The sequence below is a fragment of the Danaus plexippus genome, chromosome 15 (assembly GCF_018135715.1).
Source record: "Danaus plexippus chromosome 15, MEX_DaPlex, whole genome shotgun sequence".
In the NCBI taxonomy this organism is placed as follows: Eukaryota; Metazoa; Arthropoda; class Insecta; order Lepidoptera; family Nymphalidae; genus Danaus; species Danaus plexippus.
This window is the reverse complement of record NC_083547.1, coordinates 8,967,168-8,991,588: the sequence shown is the minus strand read 5'-3', so window position 1 is coordinate 8,991,588 and position 24,421 is coordinate 8,967,168. Positions and strand designations below refer to the sequence as shown.

The 24,421-nt window shown below is 32.0% G+C and overlaps 4 protein-coding genes across 4 annotated transcripts; all 4 read left to right on the top strand.

Moving 5' to 3' along the window:
* The first annotated feature begins 2,115 nt into the window (after positions 1–2,115).
* Positions 2,116–4,028, top strand: LOC133319248 (uncharacterized). The gene is made up of 4 exons (XM_061522965.1): positions 2,116–2,768; positions 3,195–3,309; positions 3,531–3,637; positions 3,786–4,028. The coding sequence occupies exons 1-4, from the start codon at positions 2,672–2,674 to the stop codon at positions 3,899–3,901; spliced, it is 435 nt and encodes a 144-aa protein (XP_061378949.1). The 5' UTR covers positions 2,116–2,671; the 3' UTR covers positions 3,902–4,028.
* An 8,154-nt stretch (positions 4,029–12,182) lies between these two features.
* On the top strand, positions 12,183–15,274 carry LOC116766553 (agrin-like). Its single transcript, XM_032656442.2, has 2 exons — positions 12,183–12,270; positions 12,508–15,274. Exons 1-2 carry the CDS (start codon positions 12,255–12,257, stop codon positions 15,144–15,146), a joined length of 2,655 nt encoding a protein of 884 aa, XP_032512333.2. The 5' UTR covers positions 12,183–12,254; the 3' UTR covers positions 15,147–15,274.
* A 2,203-nt stretch (positions 15,275–17,477) lies between these two features.
* LOC116766542 (serine protease inhibitor dipetalogastin-like) lies at positions 17,478–18,943 on the top strand. Its single transcript, XM_032656431.2, has 2 exons — positions 17,478–17,524; positions 17,602–18,943. The coding sequence occupies exons 1-2, from the start codon at positions 17,509–17,511 to the stop codon at positions 18,744–18,746; spliced, it is 1,161 nt and encodes a 386-aa protein (XP_032512322.2). The 5' UTR covers positions 17,478–17,508; the 3' UTR covers positions 18,747–18,943.
* Positions 18,944–20,102: 1,159 nt separating this feature from the next.
* LOC116766543 (trypsin delta-like) lies at positions 20,103–24,084 on the top strand. Its single transcript, XM_032656432.2, has 6 exons — positions 20,103–20,519; positions 20,619–20,642; positions 20,715–20,862; positions 22,908–23,160; positions 23,232–23,387; positions 23,715–24,084. Exons 1-6 carry the CDS (start codon positions 20,285–20,287, stop codon positions 23,871–23,873), a joined length of 975 nt encoding a protein of 324 aa, XP_032512323.1. The 5' UTR covers positions 20,103–20,284; the 3' UTR covers positions 23,874–24,084.
* Positions 24,085–24,421: the final 337 nt, after the last annotated feature.

Below are 24,421 nucleotides of genomic sequence, written 5' to 3'. Positions count from 1 at the left end.
GTTTCCGAAAGTTTTTAAAAGCGGCCAACCGTGAAAGGAGAGTCAAAACTCTTAGTAACTACGACTGTCTGTAGTAAAGGCTAGAGCATTTAAAATGAATAAATATATGATCTTCATAATATGATTATTTTTGAATTAAAGATAAGTTTAATAAACCAACGGCATTAATCAAGTAATCGTTATTTGAATATAAATTTTATGGTAGTTTCATTGTAATAAAACAATTATATTTTATTATGAAACAAGATACTCGTGAAAAGTAAGTTCAGTTTTTATTTTATATTTAATATTCGGCTCCATCACTGAGCGTTTCAATCAATATAATATTTAAAATATGGCCTATTTCCTAATCTAGCGACATCATGGCTTATTTTGCTGGCTGACAAAATGTGCACTCTTTGTTCCCAAACTAAACTTGAATTGGTATCAACTCAAAAGTGATAAAGCTTTAAGCTTGCAGGTTATAACTATCTAATTAATATAACGTATTATTTTCAATATTAAATTTACTACATGAATATCTTGTGATTTTATTAACAAACAACATCGATTTGATGAGACGATAAACGTGTTCCTTCTTGTCCTCAGCTGTACATATAACGATTTCTATCACCACCAACTTCACCTTTACATATCAAATAGACAACGTTGATTGGCTCCACTTATATGAAAGCTACAAACATTATGTTCCACTACTGTAAATTTAAAAAAGCAACAAACTCAGAAAAGGCACTTTAAAAATTGTAACTCAAAACTACATATGTGTAGTTTGTTTCAGTTAAATCTCCTAAATAAAGTTTGTGTAACTTTATACGAGTCGAGATTTATTAGAGTGATCATTTTTTGTGCCTTAAAAAGTTTTAAATAATAGACATTCTAAAATTGCTTTAAGTCAAAATGGACTAGCTTTGCTGGAGGTGTTTAAAATCTATAATATTAGTAATATTAACTTCAGCAGATGTATTTAACCTAAAATATATTTTATTTAAAAAAAAATGCTAATTATTTTGATAGCCGAAATATTATTTTAGGCGCCATTTATAGTTTCACGAGCGAGTGCTGGACATTTTAGATTATATCGTTATGAGTGATTGTTTCTATGATTTCTATCGTCTACGGTCTCGGAAAGTAATAAAAAACAAATCAGTGCCGGCTCTTTGTTAGATTAGACAGTTGAATAAGTTTGAATGCAGAATGAAGGTAAAGAAATTATATAAGGAAGCTCAATTCCACGGAGCGAGACAACTCGCGGACAGGAAATTTAGGTAAAATTAATAAACTTTATCTCAAAGTTGTACAAACTTAGATGCAGCGTTTTATTTTAATTATTTACAGGTTTTTTTGGACGTGCACAATCCTCTTCCTTTTCTGTTCGTCAGTTGCTGTTGTTTGTGTGACAGTTAACAGATATTTAAAAGGACCTACATATAACGTAAATCTTGAGGCTATCAATATAAATATAGTTTTTCCAAGCGTTCAGATATGTCCCGAAGTCAACTACTCTAAAGATAAAATGGATAGCTTTGTTAAGAGCCTGTTAGTGGAAATTCGTATTTTTGGAATAATTTGCAGATTAACATAATTTTTAATTTAAACATTTGATAGTTACTAAATGGCATCTTGTTCAGGAAGTACCCGAGCGAGCTGAACGCAACTTACATTAGAAGAGTGATCAATCAGCTAGCAGCATTTTCTTCTGCAGATGTCCCATTCAATATTAATGACCTGGAAAATATAGAATATTTGTTAGATTACAATAATCTTGAAATAGATAACGTAACAGAAATTCTTACGGCAACGTGTCAGGAAATTCTTCTTAAGTAAGTAATTATTTCATAAATATTAGGCGACAACATTTTTTTAACATAATACTTTAATACCTAACACTTTGAACCCACATTATTTTAAAAATACATATACATAGGTGTCGTTGGATTGGTAGAATTATTGATTGTTCCACAATATTTCACATGGAAATAACTCGTTCGGGTTACTGCTGCATTTTCAACGGGCGTTCGTTAGCCAGGTTAGACCTCTTTTTGTTTAACAAAACAAAACATAATGTTTTGTTAGAGCTAAACAGTTTTGCCTTTTTTTTTCACTATTTTTAGAGAAATTTCTGGGTCCATTCAACGTGTTGAACCATATACAGACAATTTGTCCTATGATTTCGAAAACTCACTTATGTTTGCTGTGGAACAAAGAAACAACTCTGGCAACTTGGACCTCGATTACAAATGGGTATTGTATTTATAAAGGGAATACTTGTCAAAAATAGATCTTATTTTTTATCACTTGTTTTCAGCTGAATTTACAAACCGGTCATCACTACGTAGATATCAACGAGAATGGAACAGCTATAACTCCTGGCGTCGAGTGGACCATCAAGTATACGACGAAGACCGTGAATGTGGCTTCCGACGCTACAAATCTCAATTACTATCTTCGAGGATGCCGATTATCTTCCGAACCACTGAAATATTTCCCCATATACCATAAGTTTATTTTCTTATTTACATTTATTATAAATCAAGCACACTGTTTTACCATATAAAATGTCAATAAAATGAGATGTTTAGGAATATTCGAGTCACTGATTTATAGTAATGATAAATAATTGATTAATGCACGTAGGACCCATTGCCTATTGGAATGTGAAATCGAGAGAACAATGTCTCGCTGTCAGTGTTTGAAACTGTCACATCCCAAATTACATGGAATGCCCCTGTGCCGCGCTCGTCGACTAACTTGTTCCAGGGAGGCAACGGGTTAATACTTATTTTATTAATATAATTTCTATATATACGTTTTAAATACTTTTCTTAGTCATGTAAAATTTGTAAAATTAATAACATACACCATAAATAGTTTCCATATAACTGCTTAAAACAAAAATCATTAAAAACTAGTTGTTACCCGCAACTCCGTTTACGTAAAACAAAAAAGCAATGAAAACACTTTTAAGCACTCATGCGCCTCACCTTCGACCCGTGCGTGATAACGCTTTATTTCGAGATCGGGATAAAAAGTATCTTAAATTACTCCTCTTTACATCAGCTACCTGCCAATAAAAACCTGGCAAAATTGGTCCAGCCGTTTATTTCAATTTTGAAAACAGACACACCAATTTTATTTATATGTATAGATTTCTAGTTACAGCACTACTCCAACATCGCCTTGTTATATTTTGACAGTTTCGTATGCAATTGAAGAATGCAACTGCCTGCCAACGTGTAACGTCGACCTCCACTATGGAGTTCCCGAGGCGTTTGATTTGATTACAAATTCTCATAACATTGACAGTTTTTAGTAAGTACGAGTTTATATTTAACCATATCAGTTTAAAGTATGTTAGGACCCTCTTCCTCTCCTTTATAATTTTGACACAATGACCTCATTCGAGTTTTCTGTCAAACAAAAGTATCACAGCGTAACAAGCCATTAATTGTTTACATCAAAGTAAAATGTTATCAAACCCGATATATATTTTTAAATTACGTCAATTGATGTTATATTTAACATACCAACAGTGACAACCTGGACCTTAAACGTGCCACCGTCATCAGAGTGATTGTTCAGAAACACGAAAAGAAAATATGCGAACGACGCTCTTACTTTCTTTGGCTGAATCTCTTCTGTGAGTACACCATCGTGAACTTCAACAAACAGAGCTTCTTATTTTGTATTGTATAACACTGCACTCCTTTTTTAATCTGCATATATAAATTACTTTTTGTTTATTTTTTTCTCATATGTAAAAAGGTCCTTTTAATTGCCAATTCCAGCGCAACTAGGCGGTATATTCAACGTTTTTCTAGGCTGCAGCGTCCTCACTTTACTTGAGATATTGCAACTCGGCTGGAGAACTTTAATGAGTTATTATAACAGAAAAAGTCAATAAATACTTCTGAAGGTCATAAACTGAAGTAGTTTTCAATAAATGTTTAATTTATTCAGATATGTTCTAAGTAATATGTCTTAAAGAATGTCTTTCATATAAAACATGTAGAGTTTATATTAAAACTCAAATGTCCCACATTGAATTAACAATATTGATATATCACTTACTGTGTTATTTCATAGTTTCTAGCATTTTAGAATAAATAATAAAGACAAACTAGAACAACCGTTTTATTTCAATAACACAAAACAGCAATAACTATAATTATTAAACCGGTGATTCATACCTCCAGAGATTCCATTCAACTTGCACAAATCGAATAACGGCCTTTTCGCAAATCACGTTCCGCCAATAACCCACGTGTATCTCTTGTGAAATACATAAATTTACCGAAAATTTTCAAAAGCCCATTAATGCCTTAACTGCATTCCCCTAAATGGAAGCAAGAATGATATATGTAGGTGGGGAAAATTGTATTACAAATATATAACTAAGTAAAACGGAGCTCTTTCAGACATACCCTCGCTAAAACCTTTTACGTAAGATATTTAAAAAGAAAGCTCGGAAGGGATGAATTCGGTCATTGACTGCGATGGAATAAAATTTAAGGGCTGTTTTCTTAATTCAGGAATGGTGTCGATTTCAAAACATGTTCGATCTAAATTCCGTCGGTCTTCAGCCCCACTGCTAGTGTAATTAGTCCGGATCGAGGCGGACGTGGTACAAGTAAAGAAAGATCTCGTTGTTTAAAACAATTTCTACAAGAGAAATCTAATTATAATTTTATAACTCTCATGTATTGCATTTTTATTATAGTTTTCTCTAAGTTCGTCGTTGTAAATATTGATTTGTATTAATCTGGCGATTTTGGAAGTTTTAAATTTATAAACGAAACGATGAGTTCCTAAACTTGTATTTGTGATAATTTATTATCAAATAAATCATAAAAAATATAAACCACAATGTTTCCTATCGCAAATTATTATCCATAATGACTCGAATAGTCCACAATCTCCGTCTCATGTCTTGGGACAAGGCACATTTTCAACTATTCGAGAGCCGTTCGCGGCAGATCGCTAGGAACGCGTGCTGTTCTCCGACAGTGAGATTGAATTTGTAATGTGTTTTAAGTCGCCCGATAAAACTATTCAGGATATTTGCAATGATTTAAACCGGAGCGGTTTCGTTAGAACTGCCAAACTGATCTCGCGCTTCCGGCTTACAAACACTGACCTGATATTTAGAAACTTAGATAAATCTGTTCGCTACGTTGTTAGAATTATGTTAAGTTGCAAGCTCAGTAAATTGAGCTTGAAATAAATTATGTGTTGAATAACTTTTTATATAATTCATTTCCAGCTGGATTATAAAACTCACACTGTTATTTATTATCGAATATATGTTTGGTTATTTAAATAAAAGTGTTTGTTTTTTATTATAAATTATTATTATTATTTTTTTTGTAAATTTAATATTTAAAAATTTAAAGATTGGTAATGAGATCTAAGACTCGGGAGTTTTATTCATTTAAATGAAACAAATTTTTTCGGATATACTCACATTCCACATCTCGTCTGCCCGTGAACACGGTTGCTGAAAAGTAACCGAAACGTCGGGACTATGTAGTTTTAACAAAAAAAATACAACACGCTTAATATATCCGAAAAATATTAGTTTCATTTAAATGAAAGATTGGTTTTCAAATATGACTGTTTCATGTCTTCAAAATACATCAAATATATTATAATATAATTGATAACATACATACTTAGTGATGATAATAAGGAAAAGTGTTAAATAAATTAAGAAAGTAACAACAAAACCTGTTTGGCAATAACCAGAATGAACACAAGTAACAATATAGATTATATAGACATCACAAAGAAAGTACATATGATTCGGAACAGACCACATTGGTACTTGCCAGGTTTCGAACCCTAGCCCTCACGTATGAGAGGCGGGCCTTTTATCTTCCGGGCCACCACGACTTACAATAAGAATTGTAAGTTATTAAATGTTTTAACTGAAAATTTCCATAGTAATCTAAGAAAATTCTTCCGCTTTCACATAAGAGACGGTAAAGTATGGAAAATTTTTATTCTTTTTAACGAGGCGGGTGCTCAGCCGACTATACACTGTCCAAACTTTATATAAATGCTATAGACAGAGAAATCCTTTGGATATACGATTAGTGCGGAACAAGTTGAGTCGTTCGGCAGTTGGAAGTTTGTAAGTTCCCATAAAAATGCTGGCTGTACAGTTTAGCAATAAATAAAGAGACTCCTGCACTAGTCATTTATAACAAACGATATTTAAATCGTAACTTCACGTTTGATTCACGTTTGAAAGAATCCAGAATATAATTGTATGAAATTGTGTATGCGTATTATATATTGAAAGGTCGTGTGCCTTCAAAGCTTCTGGTCGAACGAACAAAGAGGTCAGCGAACGAAATGAGATATGCTTCCAATGATTCTGTCATAATATATGAGGAGTCGGGAACTTTTGACATTAACTATGTATGACTTGTGAGATGTAAAGTTTGCTTAAGAAAGTCCACGGAGTATTGATATAGGAGTTTCCACTTTGTTTAAAACCATGAAAAACCTTACGGAATAACATTGAATAAATTATAGAAATGGAGCATTATCGCATTGTAGCAGAAATCATTCATATTATCTTGTCTGTATATCACTTATAATATTACATTATCCACAGTTAATTTACCTACATTAATATATATTAATAAGTGGGGAAGTGAAAAGGAATAGTTTTAAATTGTTTATTTCCTGTCGCATCGTAGCACACACGTATAAATCTACTTCGTAAACATTTAAAGCGCACTGCATTACCGACCAAATGCACTGAAATTTCTTTAAGTAACACTTATTTCTGTTACGCTTCGCGCTGTTTCTTCTCGGATCGCGTAATTTATCAAGATCTCCTGTTTGATTTAGATGCTCCAGAATTTCATTTTATAATTCCTAAGCTACTGGATACGTCGCTGCTGTTAACCAAAGTAATTTATTTAGATAGTATTTATTAGTATGTTTTTATAACTTTCTTGTTTCATGTATATAAACTATTGATTTAAATTTATTTGACAATATATAAAGTAAACTTTAATGTTGATTGATTTATTTGATTGCGTATCGATAGAATTAATGTTTGTTTAGATGAACTTCGATTTTATTTTTTTATAAACATTAAAAAAAAACAACATTATGCGAAGACATCTTACATAGTAAATTTAATTAAAAACAGTAATTTAATTGGTATACTGTTTTAGCTCCACCACACACATTATTCGCTAGACGTCTTATTTGTAAGCAACACAATACTCCATAGATTCATTATTCTTAATAAAAATGTATTTATATTTTATGAACATATTATTTAATTGAGCTTACAAAATAAAATACCAAAATAATGAGAGATGCTAAAGATATCTTCATTATAGATAACGATCTACTTAAGTTATGGTCTGAATTTTCCATAAGGAAACAACATTTCCAAAAGAATTAAAAAATATTACATGTTAATGAAATTAAAACATCCATAATAAGATTTGGGTATGACGTTACCTGTTACGGTAACGAATGCCTTAAGCATAAAATCTAATTGACCCACCCACAAAGCCTTACCGTGTTCCAGGAATGAGTTCAATCAATTATCCTGCTTCCGGCCAAGAAAGCATTTGCTCAGTAATGTGTGCCATTATGTTTATAAATATACAATGTTTGATAAATAATAGTTATAAAAATAAAATACGCGGTAGAAATATGTAAATATAGTTAAATGTTTTATATAATATGAGTATGAAACCTATTGTAAAACTTATTGCATATGTGAACGACCAAAAATATGAATAAATTAAGAGAGTGAGACAAGGTTAGCATCAAAGAACTCGTGAGTGTATCACTGACAGACAGACAGATTTCAATTATATTTTCTGATGTATATTTTTTATATCCTTCCCTGTTCACTAAAAGAAATATTTCTATATTTTCATTTAATTTAAAGTTATTAAAATTATATTTTTTTTCGTTTCTTACAAGCACTCCGTGTTCGCTGTCTTATCTTTCCATGAATATACGAATAGTTTGTTTAAATAGCAAACAACGCAGACAAAGTCTCGAGTATTAGTAAGCAATACTAACAATTATAATCGGGCAGACATCTAAAACATGACCGTCGCTCACACGTGTATATTAAGTTAAACTGAAGCCTTGAAAAAATACGAGGTAAAGATATGATTAATTTTTTTTTAATTGACATGAAACCTTTAAACTCATCGTGCAGCGTTAACATAAATTAACAACTTTCTAAGAGGTTTATTTCTTTTTAAAAGCCATATATCTGTGATCTGATGTGTTACACATACTATTTGCGTTTGGTTTCGTTTTGTAAAAACAACTGCTTCATGATCATTGTTATCTTTATGATTATTATTAGGTTTTAATTTCAATTTAACACTATAACTCTTATATTCAACATGCAGATGAACCCAGGTATTTATAAGAATACTTCCAAAAATAATACATTGTTCTGTATGAATATTGGTTTATATTATGCTTCTTGGAAATATTTAATTAGATGGTCCTTATTCTGGTGTAATTTAAAAAATACCAAAATAAATCCGTCACACGTGATGTCACAACTGAAAAAACGAAAGAGTTATGCTCTTCATATAAAAAATATTTTTGTATGGAACATGAAACTACTATATTATTAAACGCTCGCTGCTACATTGAAAAATGTAAAATAATTTAGTCTGATGGTTTATTTAAAAGTCATTTTTTTTCAGCTAAACACGTCAAAAGGTCATCTTATGTCTTAAGAAAACAACGGTTTATTATTCATAGCTGTAATAAATGATTCTAATGAACTGAAAAGAGGTAATGATGTCAACAAAATTATGTTAAATTTGTTCGAAAACGTTCTAAACTAATAATGCACCTTTTATTTATAAACATTTAATTATAAACATACTAAGACTTAGTAACTTTTATAGATAAATATTCTCTGTTAAATTATATTTAAGGAATAACCGTTTTACTAATTTTCTTGTTTCTATAACCAAACATATGCAAACTCACACATATTTTTGCAATTGCTTACTTAATATACTTTCTGTTATAAATTAAAGTAAACGAATAAATAAATATTAATGAAAATTGGTTTTTAATAAGATATTCAGTAGACGGAATACGAAAATTGTTTTCAAAAATATAGTTTTATTTGAATAGTACTTTGGAACTTAATCTATACGCTTCAATAAAACTAACCCTTGTAGGGATGATTTGATATCGGCTATCTTTATTCAATCATGGGCACCTTTCAATTCCATCCAGTGGAACGTGACCTGCTTACTAGACGTGTCGCAAACATCCAAAACTGTAAAATATCTACACGTCATTGACTGAATACGTTTCATAAATAGTTATAGGTACTTCAAAATAAATATTGCTCTTGGAAAAGTTTAGAGCTGCCAAAGTTTGGAGACTAATAGCCAATACTATTGCTGCAGACTATAGTACAGGTAAATATAAGACAGACTTTCCATATATTTGTCTTCAACAAAAGGCATAACAAATTTTCAATAAGACGCTATATCAAAAACAATATTTGTGTTATAAAGAAAAGTATGCAAAAATAATTACAGTATTTTTTAACATTGTTTTATTGTGTAAGCATTACATTATTTTATATTGTCTTTCATCAATGTTACTGAAGGTGTTTTAATGTGTCTGTCAGCTGAGCAAACTGCTGTTATAGTCACGACAGCAATAACACTAAAAAAGAACAAAAATCCGTGACAAACAAAGTGAACAGTTGACATTATTAAGATTCAGATATGTCTGTTGTTTATAACACTTAATATATTTTTTGTACTTCAACATTCATGAATTTCATCAACAAAAACATATAACGAAATTACATAAGGTGATTAATATATTCACAAACTTTAAAAACAGGAGTAGAAATAGAATTTTAAATAAGGGATATCATATAAATATTACGTTGAAATGCCTTTTCTCAATTCATATTTACTCCAGCCATAACGAATACAAAAAGATCATCGAGACTGTCAAAATCCAACTTAGTTTGGCGACTTACATATTTTTGTCTTACGCGTTCCGGATATAAAAAGGATCTTGACATTGGCGTGGAAGCTTGAAAGAGAATCAGAAAAGGTTCAGCAAAGATAGAAAGTATGATATAAGGAAACCTCATCCACGTCGTATAAAACCAGTTAAGTTAGATATTATCATTTAACTTAACTGGTGCAAATCAGGTGTGCTGAGTGAGAGAACCGGTTGCCCTTTCGCTATTACTACCTTTTCCTGTCATCGCATCCGCAACAGAGATGTGGCGGATGTCGAAGGGCCACGGTAACTACCTCCATCAGGTAGGCCGTCTGCACGGTTCCTTTATCGTAAAAGAAAATAATGGTTAGGATTTGGTTCTCCCTGGACGCCACTAAGAACCTAAATATATGCATTTTTCCCTAAGTATAGTACTACATATTATATTCAGCTTCGATAACTTAAAGGTCCAGTGAATAGCATACGGTTAAATTTTTTCTGGTATCTCTTAATCCCTTACCAATGAAATACGCTCAACTGAGCGGAAAGGACTCATAAATGAAAGGTGGGCTGATACTAGATAAAGGCAACTTGCTCACTCAATGAATGAAAATAACTTAAATACTAGTACCAGACCTGCTTCTGGGAAAACTAGTGTTGCTCCACTCGGGATAGTGCATTTATTTGCTGTTACTGGACTTCAGATAGGTTTTACAACTTCCAACACTATTACTTAACATTGATGCATGCATAAAAGTCTTCAATTAGGTATGAGAAGGGTTACAATCCAACAGTTTACAGAACTTCTATATCATCTCATAAACTATGTTTAACATTAAAACCTCCGTCGCTGGAGAAACAAATTTCATATTGTACTAATGAATGAAACATGTCATTGCGTCTTTGAACTTTGTTTTTCATTTAGAATCAACCCAAGAATAACTAATCATCTTTTAGGATATTAAGATAATTTTATGTAAGCCACATTTTTTCTCATCAACATAATATATACAACAACCATATCAACCGAAAACTTTTTCTATTTTTACAAATTTAACCAGGTTTAGTTACGAGCGTTATACACGTGCTTGGAATATTATCCGTACTAGAATATTATCCGAATATAAGGGGCTTGTCTTGGTAAAATCTTCAAAGTACGCTCACGGAAAATGGGAATAGGATAACGTAATTGTGCAGTTAACAAATTTTTTTCATTTATGTGTACAGAGGCTAAAAGATTGGTGACAGGCTCACGTTTTATAATATTTTTTTTCAATTCGTAGAGGATATAACGTGCATGTAGAGTTTAAATACGTAACACCTTTTTCCATTCTATTTTCATATTATCAAAAATTTTATATAACAATTTTAAATACGTGTTTCCGGTTTTGAATATCATTAGTAGTGGCATTATTCGGAAACGTGACAGTGAAACAGAAAAAAATATGAAATTTTATATTCTAAACTAACTAAACCTCTTTGGTTGAATAAAATTATTGTATTTTTTTTAATTAATCTGATGTGGAAATGAATAAATACATAGAACTAATGATTAAAGTAAATCAGAGAAGGTCAATGAATATGTAGACCTAGAACAAACTCCTGAATATTATTAATGTTATCACACCATTACAAGGTTGAAATAGTCTTTTTAACTTTATAAATTAAGGGGGGGTAGTCATAGAAGCTGAATATTGAATACACTCATGACGAGATATAGATAATACCGAAGAGTAAAACAGGAGAATTTATGTATGTATGTAGAACTACACACCGTGTCTTAAGTAATTGTTGAGGTTCAATGACATTCACAATGTAAAAGATGAACGCCAACTAATGTTGGTAAAAAACACTACTGGATTGTACCAGTGTAAACTTGGAAAGGTATCTCAAAACTATAAAAGAAAAATGATAAGAAAGAGTGATATGTAAATACAAAGGTGATATATTGAAATCTCTATTTTCTAATTCCAAAAACCTGTCATCTAATAAAATAGCGAAATAAAATGTCTTATTATATATTAATGCTAGAAAGAAATATTACATATTTTCCTATTACATATTTATATTAAAAATATAAGAAAAGACAGAGTATGACTAAGGTTATATAATAAAACATGTTTTTAATATAAACGCTATCGCCTCTATTGTTAAAGGCATCGTCATTTCTTTACTATTTATTCAATTTTTCACTTTCGCAAACATTGGTAGCTATATATTAAATTTATTACCATAACAAATTACAGAATACATTAGGACTGATAATGAAGACTGTAATAGGTGAGAATAATTTCATTGACAAAATAAAATATGTACAGCTTTTAAAATACAATATTTTTCATTTTGCTCTTTTTGATGTGTAATATGAAAAATCGTTTTTTATATGAAGGAACATTTTTTGATTTTTAATATAAAACTTGAAGAATTAAATCACTTAAATTTCAATTTAACTTTAACAACAACTGTTGAAATTTAAAATATGGCTCGGGTAAATAACTATTACATGATTATTTCCAGGTCTACTGTTTATCTTCGCATCGATATGTTATTTGGATGCGAAAAGAATAAAAAAAAGGTCATGCATCTGTACAGAACTATACAGTCCTATATGTGGTACTGATGGAACCACTTACACGAATAAATGTTTTTTCAACTGCGCCAAAAATAGCCACAAAAAACATGGTTCCACAAAAGACATATATATAGCCTATGAAGGAAAATGTAGTGACTCATGTATTTGCAAGGATAACTATTCTCCGGTATGTGGCAGTGACGGCAAAACGTACCCTAATAGCTGTTATCTTAATTTTAAAAGTAAAGAAATAGAAAATGACTGTAAAAATAACGGAGACGATCCTGATGAAAACAAATTAATAGAAGCATATAAAGGTGAATGTTCCGACGAATGTTTTTGCACAGATGAATATGCACCAATTTGCGCTAACAACAATAAAACTTACTCGAATTCCTGCCAACTAGAGTGTGAGAATAAAAAAAGAAAAAATAATAATTTACCGCCTCTTTTGGTTAAAAGTGACGGTCAATGTCCCAAACCATGTATCTGCGAAGGAATGTATCAACCGATATGCGGTGACGATGGGAAAACTTATGCCAATGTTTGTAGTTTAGGATGTATTAATGAAGAAAGACAAAATAATAACCTTCCACCAATAAGTAAAAGGAGTGACGGAAAATGTCCGAACATATGTAAATGTCCAAAAATATATAAACCAGTATGTGGAAATGATGGCAAAACATATCCAAGTAATTGCAATTTAAAATGTATAAACAAAGAGAGAGAAGGAAACAAGCTGTCACCCATTAGAGAAATCAGTAAGGGCGAGTGTCCAAAAACATGTGTATGCCCTTTTAATTATTTACCTGTATGCGGTTCTGATGGAGTTACTTATTCTAATGAATGTTTACTTAAATGTGCAAGTAAGGACAATGAAAAGAAAAACTTACCACCTATAACTGTTGTAAATGAAACGTCATGCCCAGAATCATGTCTGTGTCCATTAATCTATGAGCCAATATGCGGTGACGACGGCAAAACATATTCCAGTAGTTGTGAACTGAGATGTAAAAATAAAGAAAGAGAAATAAATAAAGAACTACCAATTAAAAAAGTCAGTGATGGGGAATGCTCAAAACCATGTCGTTGTCCAAAAATTTATAGTCCCGTGTGTGGTGATAATGGTGAAACATTTTCTAATAACTGTGAATTAGAATGTGAAAACAAAAAACGCCAAGCTAAAAATGAATCACCAATAGCTGTGGTAAGTAAGGGAAAGTGTCCGGAACCTTGTATTTGCCCAAAAATATTCGAACCTGTATGTGGTGATGACGGAAAAACTTATTCCAGCAGTTGTGATTTAGATTGTGTTAATAAAGAAAAAGAAAAAAATAATGAAGCACCCATCCTTGAGGTTTCCAAAGGTGCATGCCCAGATTCCTGTATATGTCCATTAATAATTTCAGAGCCTGTTTGTGGAAGCGACGGTCAAACTTATCGTAGTGAATGTGAATTAGACTGTGAAAATAAAATAAGAATAGCAAAAGATGAATCACCTCTCTCTGTTATTAGCAAGGGTGAATGTCCAAAAGCTTGCGCGTGTCCTTTAATAGATCTTCCTGTTTGCGGTTCGGATGACGTCACATACCCTAACGAATGTTCACTTAACTGTACAAGTGCAGATAATGTAAGAAAAAGTTTACCTGCTATTACTGTGAAAAGCCAAGGAGAATGTGAAGAGTCATGCATATGTTCAACAAATTATGATCCTATATGTGGTTCAGATGGTGTAACTTACTCCAACGAGTGTCAACTAGAATGCAAAAATAAAAAGCGAATCAAAAACTCCCTAGATAGAATAGATATTGTAAAAAAAGGAAAATGTAATGGATCCTGCAGCTGTCCTGCAGATGTCAATCCAGTATGTGGCAGTGACGGACAAAGTTATCCCAATGAATGTCAATTAGTATGCGAGAGCGATGATTTGGTACGACAGGGGCTTTCAGCTTTAGAAGTCATCGAAAGTGATCTTTGTGAAGAATCATGCGAATGTTATAACGCAATTATACCAGTTTGCGGGTCAAATAATAAATCTTACAGAAATGCTTGCTATTTAGATTGTGCCAACAGAAACAGAAGAGGCAATGAAACATCAATTACGATAAAATATAGTGGTGCATGCAGAAGTTGCACTTGCACCCGAGAACTTAACCAAGTGTGTGGTAGCGACGGTAATACGTATAATAATCCTTGTCTTTTAGATTGTGAAAGTGAAAGACTAAAAGGAATAGGAAAATCACCTCTGTATATTATTCACTATGGCGACTGTCAAGGATGTGATTGTTCAAATGAATACGAACCTGTCTGTGGAACTGATAACAATACATACACAAACTTATGTCAATTACAGTGTGAAAGTAACATTAGACAACGTGAAAATCAGAAAGAGATAGCTCTCCTCAGCAAAGGAACATGCCCAGAGAGTGATTATGATTGTGAAAATTGCCCTCTTACGTACCAACCAGTTTGTGGTAAAGATCTTGTAAGCTACTGGAACGACTGCTGGTTTAAATGTAGTAATAAATGTAAACTGAGTCGTGGGGAAAAACCTATCCCGATGGCTAAAACTGGATGCTGTTAATGTACTATTTACACGAATTTTTTATTTCTGTTTAGACCTTGACAAAAATATTTATTTGAAATTATAAAAGTTTTGTTTGAATTTGTTCGTCGAATGTTAATAAAGATTATAATTTTGCTTATAATAAACATTGTGATGTGTCAATGTTTTCTTGTCCTCTTACAATAGAAGAGTTCTACAGTTTTACTTATTTATCTTATTTTGGAATTCTCATAAACTTAAAAAACTATTTGAAATATCTGTAACAGAGAAGTAACTCCTGCAACTGTAATGAGACTTCGTCACAAGGTTAACACCTCGTTAGTTAAAATCCATTATAATATTTAGTCAAGTATAATCGTCAGTTGTAAAGTATAGTTACTTTACAGCTTAGTTGCAACATTCTTTGTATCAATTAGTCATAAATTTGTTAGTAACCGCTTGCCAACTCATAGAAATGTCCATTTCAATCTGTTAAATGCAATAAAAAATATATGTTAAATTTCAAAATATGTTAATAACAAACTTTTTTTGGATCTTCGCTTTTTAAACGATTGGTTGTTCGAGGTATATGTACCATAACTATTTCCAATGTACATTACGGTATACGACCTTATATATATATATATATATATATATATATATATATATATGTTTTTAAGTGCTTTTCGTCCTTTATAAGCGGCTGGTACAATATGTACATCGGCGCTATAAGCATTAATGACGAATGCAACATGAAAATAGCTTGAGGCTGTTATCAATTAATATAAAAACATTGGTATTAATAATTATTATTAAAAGTAAAACGAAATCAAAGACTGTTTAAAAGGAGAATAGAACTATGTTTGAATTTTGGTATAAATACGATGTTTAGACGCAGGACAACAGAGTGCAGTGAGTGCGGACCATTGAAGAAAGTGATCATGAAGAACCTTCAAGAAATACAAAACCATTTAGAAGAATTAAAGTTTAATTTTAAAATATCGTGGAACGTACTGAGAGAAGTGACATTAGTGCAGTCAGCAATGCTGGCGTCTCTCTCTCTTTAAACAACGAATTTGTATTAAGTCCGATATATATTAAATATTAGTAAATATATAATAGATGCTTGTCTCCCATTCTTACCTGTCAGCCGTTATCTCCATAGTCACGGCTCTTTTGCTCGCATCATATGTCAAAAAATCCGTCCATCTTTTGCTTATTCTAGCATTATTTTTGCTACTAATCATTCATAGGTCTCTGAACAGGTGAATTTCGTACTAAGCTTTTACTCCTCTTTTTCCCCCACTAGCCAATCCAATATTCTCCGATATAATCATTAGGGATTTCATACATTCTTACCACTTCACACGTCATTCTGACAGTCTCAACCTTACCTTATAAAACTTCTCCTCATCCTCGTCCCTTTGATTGCTTAGCTTTGGAAACCATCAGTACAGTTTTTTGTAATAGTTTTGTATATTTCTACTTTTTATTCTAGATTTCCAAGGGCTCATTTAAATAAAACATTTAATTTACTTGGCGATTAAAAAAAAAATAATTGTACTAGCCGTTTGCATTACTTTCACCAAACACATTTATTTCATCTTACCGTAATCGCAGTTACTGCGAAGTAATCGAAGCATTGAGTCAAATTTAAAATGTTGAAATCGTGTGGGAACTTTGAAAACACATACTTAGTTTATTGTTCCTAATTTTTTTTTTTTAACCATCTTGTATGAATTTTCAATTTTTAACTATTTTGAGCTTACTGCGTTTAATTAAGTTATAGTGTATTAATTGTAAAAAAATATTAAATAAAAAAAAATAAGTTTAAAAATTAGTAACACCCTTTTAAGATAAGTTTCATATCATGTAACATGTATATAAATTTAAATCGACCTAAAAAAGAATTGCGTTGCAGACAATAATAACAAAAATCGTACACATTTTTTAAGGACATATAACTAACTATAAAATTTTGTTAATTAAATGCAGTTTTGAACCCGGATCTTGTTTATAAAATGTCCATTTTATATATTAGGTATTTTAATTTAAATTTAAGTATTTTCTCTACATACATTGCTTCAATTTATAAAACATAATTATACGGAATAAATAAATACCATATAAGGCAATATACATTTTATATTTCCATAACACGAAAGACATTTTTTCTAACCTTTATACTTTGGGTCCACTTTTATTTCAATACAAAAGTATTTATGAGTTGTAATAATTTCGTTCTTAAGTGTACGATAATTTTTCAAATATTCGATACCAAGACACGATTCAGCAAAACCTGTTTCCTTATCAAAAATTTATTTTCATTAATTTGTATCGTTGTTTCTATAAATAATGGGTATTCTTTAAACACGAAGAGAATACAGCCTTAACTGTTAATATGAAGAACAAAATATGTAAGTATGACGCAAATTCACATTTAAAAATAAAATCATGTAAATACTATTTAATTTATTTTAAATATTTTTTTCAGGTATTTTTACTATAACATTATTGATCCAAAGTTTTAAATCGAGAGCTGAAAACGGTATCATAACCGTTAAAAAAGTTACTGTAAGCCTTCCACAAGTATGTCCCTGTGAATACAATTATAATCCAGTCTGCGGGACGGATGGAGTTACATTTATAAATAAATGTCTTCTTGATTGTACGAATGACAGAAATGCTCGTCTGACCGATGGATTGCCACATATCTCAATCGCCCCTGACGATCAATGCAGTGGATGTGTATGTCTGAATCTCAACGTTCCAGTCTGCTCATTAAATGGAGTGACTTACGACGATGAATGTGCATTATCCTGTGAAAATAGAAATCGTATTCGTGACAATCAAACAATTGTTTATCTCGCATATAGAGCGGCTTGTAATGGACCGCCATGTCCATGCACCAACGTTGCGGCTCCGGTGTGCGGCACTGACAATATTTTATATAGAAATCAATGTGTTCTTGAATGCGCTAGCGGCAACGCTCAAGCGAAGAATCTTCCTGCAATTGAATTACAAAATAATGGTGCCTGTCTAGAAGGTTGCCTCTGCCCAAAAACAGTGGAACCTGTTTGCGGAACAGATGGAAGGATTTACGATAATCTTTGCACTTTCGAATGCCAAAATAAAAAGCTATCTAACTCTCAAAACGAACCCCTTAAAATTGCTAACCCATTTACTTGTAGAGAATGCGCTTGTAGAAAAGTATTTGAACCGGTTTGTGGTACCGATGGCAGAACGTATCCCAATAAGTGTGAAATTCAGTGTGCTTCATTTCGAAGAAGGGATCCCTTCCTCCAGATAGTCTCTCAAGGACCATGTCCCGAATGTTTCTGTAAAGACGAGTTTTATCCAGTTTGCGGCACAGATCACAAGACATACAAAAATGATTGCGAACTGCGATGTGCCAACAATAAGCTTTCAGCTGGTGAACAACTGATTAGCATTTTTTATCAAGGGCAATGCATGGAATACAATTGTGACTGCAATTGTGACTCAGAGTACCAGCCCGTTTGTGGGATCGACAACAGGTCCTATTGGAATTTATGCTTCCTGAACTGTAACAGTGTATGCAGACAAAGACAAAAACTATCACCAATATTGTTTGTGTCGAACGGCGTCTGTGCGTTTTAACCCTATTACTATTTTAATATATTATAGTCCAAAGGAACCCTAAAATCTAAGCATGTTTTAAATGATCAAAAGAAATTGCTTTATTATGTTCAAATTTATAAAAGTGACTTTTTTTCGAATCAATGTTATCTGTTAAAAATAATAACTTTGTTTCCTTGGCATACTGGAACAAATTTAACAAATAAATAAAAATCTAATAAAATACAATAACAAAGACTCTGAATAATTTAAATTTGTATCGAAACTCGAGGACACTTTCCCATTTGGCCGAAACTTGGTTGAATGAAACAAATTTAATTACAAATTGCGGAACAAACTGCTTAAGTACCTTAAAACTCGTTAATTCCGTTCGGAAGATCCGCTAAGTTTTAATTTTAAGACCCCAAGCAAAACTTGGCGGCGGCAAAAAAGTATTATTTTGACCTTAACATTAAATAAGAGGATTAAACTAGATATTAAGTATTATATTATACTTTAGTTCTGTGTATTGATACAAGTATCAAACGAGCACGCTAATAGTAACACAGAAATAAAAAGGTTTTTCCTTTTTTTGTTGTGGCGCCTTTAAAATATAATAGCAGTAGTTCATCAGTATAGACTTGATATTAAAAATTGTTATATGAAGAATATATATAGAACTAGGTTTTGCCCGCGACTTCGTAGGTATAAATTTCAGAATTAGTTATATGTATATAGCTTTTACCCGTGACTTCGTCCGCATTGGATAGTTTTTTTGTATAGTAGTATGAAAAAACCTGAGCTGTACTTTTTTGTACGTATGTTTGAATTGTGCCGAGATGGGATGAGGTCATACTAAGTGTGATTGTCATAGGTTAGGTTAGGTTAATACATTTTAAGAAAATAGGTTACTGCAATTCATTTTTATATACGATTTTTTTGTTTTTCCGTCCTTGGCCAGAAAAGTAATTTTTCCCATCGGAATGCGTTGTTTTTCTGCGATCAAAAGTAACTCATATCCTTTCTTAAGTCTCAAACTATCTCTTTAACAAATTTCATTTAAATCTGTTCAGTAGTTTAGGCGTAAAAGCGATCGGCTCACCTGAATATTCCCATGGGAATGCGTCATTTTCCCAGGGTAAAAAGTAGCCTACGTCCTTTCTCGGGTATCAAAATATCTCCATACCAAATTTCGTGCAAATTGTTTCAGTAGTTTAGGCGTGATTGATTAGTATGGATTACAGGATAACAATTAATTTTTATTATAGTTTGGATCTAAACAAATGCTACTTTCACTTCCTCAGATTCATCAACAATTTCTTATATGAATAAAAAGCGGGCATTATAAACGGTATAACATCATTTCACGCTATTTTATTTTTACAATTTAAAACTTCACGATTGCCTTCATACCTTTCATAGCCATTAATAAAGAAAGAGTTAATATTAAAACAATTACCTACCACGTGTGCTTAGCTAAAAAAAAGTTATTTGTGATCAGTATAAATGTATACCAATTGTATAATATTAAAATTTAATTTAATCAAACTCAGAGTGAACAAATAAGGCTACTATCATAGATGAATTGTATCATCAAGATGTGGATTACAATATATTATGAACTAATATTCATATTTTTTACTGTTATTTGTGACAATATAGACATTAAAGCAAGTCGGACTGTTGTGCTCGACTACTCAGATCTCGCTCAGGAAGCTGAAAGTAATAAACATAATATACTTAAATTTTTGAACCAAACAAGAGTTCAATTGAAATATAAATCTCAATTTAATAGATTGCTTCATAAATTACAAGGTAACTTTACCCATATTAAATATTTCCTTAATAATAATCTACTTAACATAATGTTACTTATGTTTATTAAATAAAAATTATATTATGACTTTATTGCAGCTACCTCAAATACATCACGAAGAGGTAAGAGTCAAGAAAGTAACGTAAGTTAGTACTATTTCAAAAATAACGTTGTTATATGAATCATATATGTAGGTCCAACACGTAGAATAGTGGCGGGTGTTAATACATCAATAGCGGCGGTTCCCTGGCAAGTCTCGTTGAGGGAAAAGACGTATCCCATATGTGGAGGGTCCGTAGTTACTACATTGTGGCTACTCACAGCAGCGCACTGCCTCTTACGGTATAATATATATATAACATATTGTATAAAATCAGTGTTGCGATTATAAATTATTTGAGATACTTGAAGTAATGCACAATAAGACACACACCGAGGTGAACGAGAAGGTGTTTTGTTCTGAAATATGTAGGAAAGCAAGATAAATATTGCATATGTCCAATAAATTTGTTTAAAACCTCATTCGGAAGCGAAACAAGTAATGCTTTATACTTTTATATTGTGAATATATTCTCGCTGGTGATTTCAACGCAACCATAAAAAGTATGTTCGAGAATACTCGAAACTTTTCTCTTTCTTGAAGTAGTTTTCAATTTACTGTGTAGCAAACTTTCTATTTGGTGGAAAAACTCTATCACACAAAAGACCTTACGGGACCTCAGTGATGCAACTTTCTGTATTGCTTATATAGAAATAGAAATAAGAATACGACTTAAACTAAGACCCTTTGTAATATAATAGAAGGTTCCATGTCATATACATAACCTTATTTAAATATACGGCATCCTTGGAACACACGTTCCGTGTAATCTTATTGTAGATCAACGTCATGTGGACACGCTTCATAAATGCCAAGTGCCTCGAGCTTTGTCCCTCTCGTGAATTTAAGCAAACATACTTTTTACGGCTCGCCCCAAGTGAATTGCAGCCTTCCACAATTTCAATTTATCCTCGAGGGGTGAATTGTATTTTTTCCGATGCAAAACAGCGATCGCCTCTAGCGTAGGAACATGTAATATATTTTTTCGAGTCCAATGTAGGTTGGTTCGACTCTTTACGATGGCTCTAAAGAAATTTATTATCGCATACTTGGAAAACGATACATTTTCTGCGAATGGTGAGCTTGTTTCCAGCCAATAGGATATCTTTAGGATATTAAGAACATCTGTTTTCTTTAAATGGTATTGTGTGTCAAGTTGAAAGAAGTATTTATCAGTTGGGTGTTTTTTTACTCGCGGCAGAATGAGACTCAGTTTATGTTGAGAAGCTGTTTGTGTTTCCATGAATATTGGATTATATTTCCCGATTCTGATATATCATTTTATTGTCTGGTTTGTCACTCATTATAGATCTTAAAAAAATATGCTATTAGACACAATATTTGGGGGCTTATAAGCTATTACTTTGAATAGTGTTCGCTTGACTTAAACACTTTTACACATAAATTATATGACTTAAGAAGTCCTGCATTTTTCTATCATTATAATCAAGCATCTATTTAAAAAAAACATAGCATATTCTTTAACTTTTGATTCAATTAACAATCGTTTCCTGTTAATCAGTCGATTGTATGAGGCCGTCTCTGGTGCGCTGGAATTAAGACGAACACATCAGAATTATTTCTTTATTTATGTGACAAAATAAAAAAGTATAATCAACACGAATCTTATACAATTGTCATTTCAAATTTATTTATTATTTTGTATTTTTAATAGGGAAACAATGACGGAATGCGCGTGCGTAAGTCTATATTAAGCAATAGTAAATAACAAATTTACTTTCCATTTGACCCTATGTATTTTGTTACCATAGTTATTTCTTCCATTGCACATAAAGTTAAGACTGATCTGAGTTTCTTAATATTTCTTAATATTATCTTAATAGTAATGTATTTTTAGTAATACATGTACATAAAGAATGTGCTTTATAAATCTAACTTGTGTTTGTAATAAGAGAAACCTAATTATACCGACTCATTTAAATTTTTTATTTAAATTTCTTCAAATAATTTATTCCTTCGAACTTTAAGGAATATTCATATTTACTTGCTTAACTTCAGACATAATTGTAATATAAATATTCAACAAGCATTTATCAACAAAAGATTCAGTCGGAAACAATTTAGGAACTTATTTCTTCAATGGAATTTTATTTCGATCAAACATCAAGTTTTTCCATAGCAAATTGTCTCCATATATTTATTTATGTTTACGCCCCGCTATAAAAAGCATCGGTACATTCTGTGCCGTATTATAGTGTGTTACAAGTTTAGAATTTATCAAATATCAGTTGGTTGAAATTATAAAATTATTAATATAATATTGTAGGCCACGAGCCAGTGAGTTAAGTGTTCGCCTCGGCTCCTCGTGGAAGACTCATGGGGGTGAGATGTATGACGTCAAACAGTCCTATGTCCACCCGCAGTATGTGAGGAACACAAAAGTCAACGACGTCGGTCTCATCAAACTTTACTCCCCACTGAGATTCTCTTCAAGAGTTCTTCCTATTAAGATGGTGGGGAAGGGAACTCGCTTGCCGGCCGACAAAGCAGCTGTGGTCTCTGGATGGGGAAAGTTAAAGGTTTAATAAGAAGGTTTTTTTCCAGCTTTCTATAATTTCTGTATACTAAATCTTTAATCAAATGTAATCAGGAAGGTGGCCCCAGTGCTACATTTCTTCAATCATCCACCATAAATACAATTGCGATGAAACTCTGTCGGAATTCCGGCTTAGACAGAAACCCTATAGATCCAGGGTCCATGTTCTGTGCAGGAGCCTTCAGCCAGCCCTCGCCCGATGCTTGCCAGGTACATAACGAAATAAACTAGTTGCTGTTGTCTGAAATACTTTATCAGTTTCTTATTATTAATAACTAGGACTTTCAGCAAAGAAATTTCATCCATATAATGGTTTAATAAAAGATTAAATTGAAATTAAATTAATATTATCCTTTATTGGTGTTTTCACTTCCAAACACTGCTTCTACTAACTAACTACATTTTATAATATTATCTTATATTAATTAATCTATTATTCACATCAAAAACAGTTTTTCTTTCGACATAGGCCTCCTCTAAAGACTTCCATTTCTCTCAGTGTTAAAGTTTAATATAAAAACCTCTCTGTACATCCAGGGTGACAGTGGTGGTCCGATAGTGAGTGAAGGTGTGTTGATCGGAGTGGTATCCTGGGGACTCGGCTGCGCCCGCGGCAACTTCCCCGGCGTCTACACTCGACTGGCCGCCCCTGTGATATGGGACTGGGTCCATGAACACATTTCACAGGACTCTTAACACAACTCATCGGTCAAAACCTCAACATGAGTCAAAGCAGTCACTCCAGCGATGGAAGAGGAAGAATCAATATTTTTTATTTGAAAAAAATTTTAACATAAGGAATACAAAATATATTGCGTCAGAAGCCAAAGTTACCTTAATCTGTACTTAACTCTTATACATACGTGTTGATATTGTTAATGAAAATAAATGATTCTATAAAATTTCATTATCAAAATTTTCATTTTCAAATCAAAATTTAATTTCAAAACGAGTTCTATCATTTTGTAGATGTTGAGGATTTATAATATTTAAACAAATATAGACCTAATCAATGATTACTCGCACACCTCCAACCAGTGGTCCAAGAGAATGATCAAAGTTTATATGATATATGAATAATATTGAATAGTAAGTGGAAAACCAATTTCTCTTGATCTTTCAGATACACGTTTTCAGTATGTTTGAATTGTATAAAATGAATTTCGATTGCTTTGATAATTTCACAAAATTAACTGTTTTTACAAGATTTCGTTTTGAAACATCTCATAAGTGCAACACAATAA

What these genes read in the sequence shown, in the direction of transcription:
- LOC133319248 (XM_061522965.1), top strand. Translation starts at nt 2,672, where the DNA reads ATGTCTCGCTGTCAGTGTTTGAAACTGTCACATCCCAAATTACATGGA. An exon ending in TTGTTCCAGGGAGGCAACGG is followed by an intron (nt 2,769 to 3,194) that starts GTTAATACTTAT and finishes ATATTTTGACAG; the next exon opens with TTTCGTATGCAATTGAAGAA. An exon ending in TCTTTGGCTGAATCTCTTCT is followed by an intron (nt 3,638 to 3,785) that starts GTGAGTACACCA and finishes TGCCAATTCCAG; the next exon opens with CGCAACTAGGCGGTATATTC.
- LOC116766543 (XM_032656432.2), top strand. Translation starts at nt 20,285, where the DNA reads ATGAATTGTATCATCAAGATGTGGATTACAATATATTATGAACTAATA. An exon ending in CTCAAATACATCACGAAGAG is followed by an intron (nt 20,643 to 20,714) that starts GTAAGAGTCAAG and finishes TCATATATGTAG; the next exon opens with GTCCAACACGTAGAATAGTG. An exon ending in CCTCGCCCGATGCTTGCCAG is followed by an intron (nt 23,388 to 23,714) that starts GTACATAACGAA and finishes CTGTACATCCAG; the next exon opens with GGTGACAGTGGTGGTCCGAT.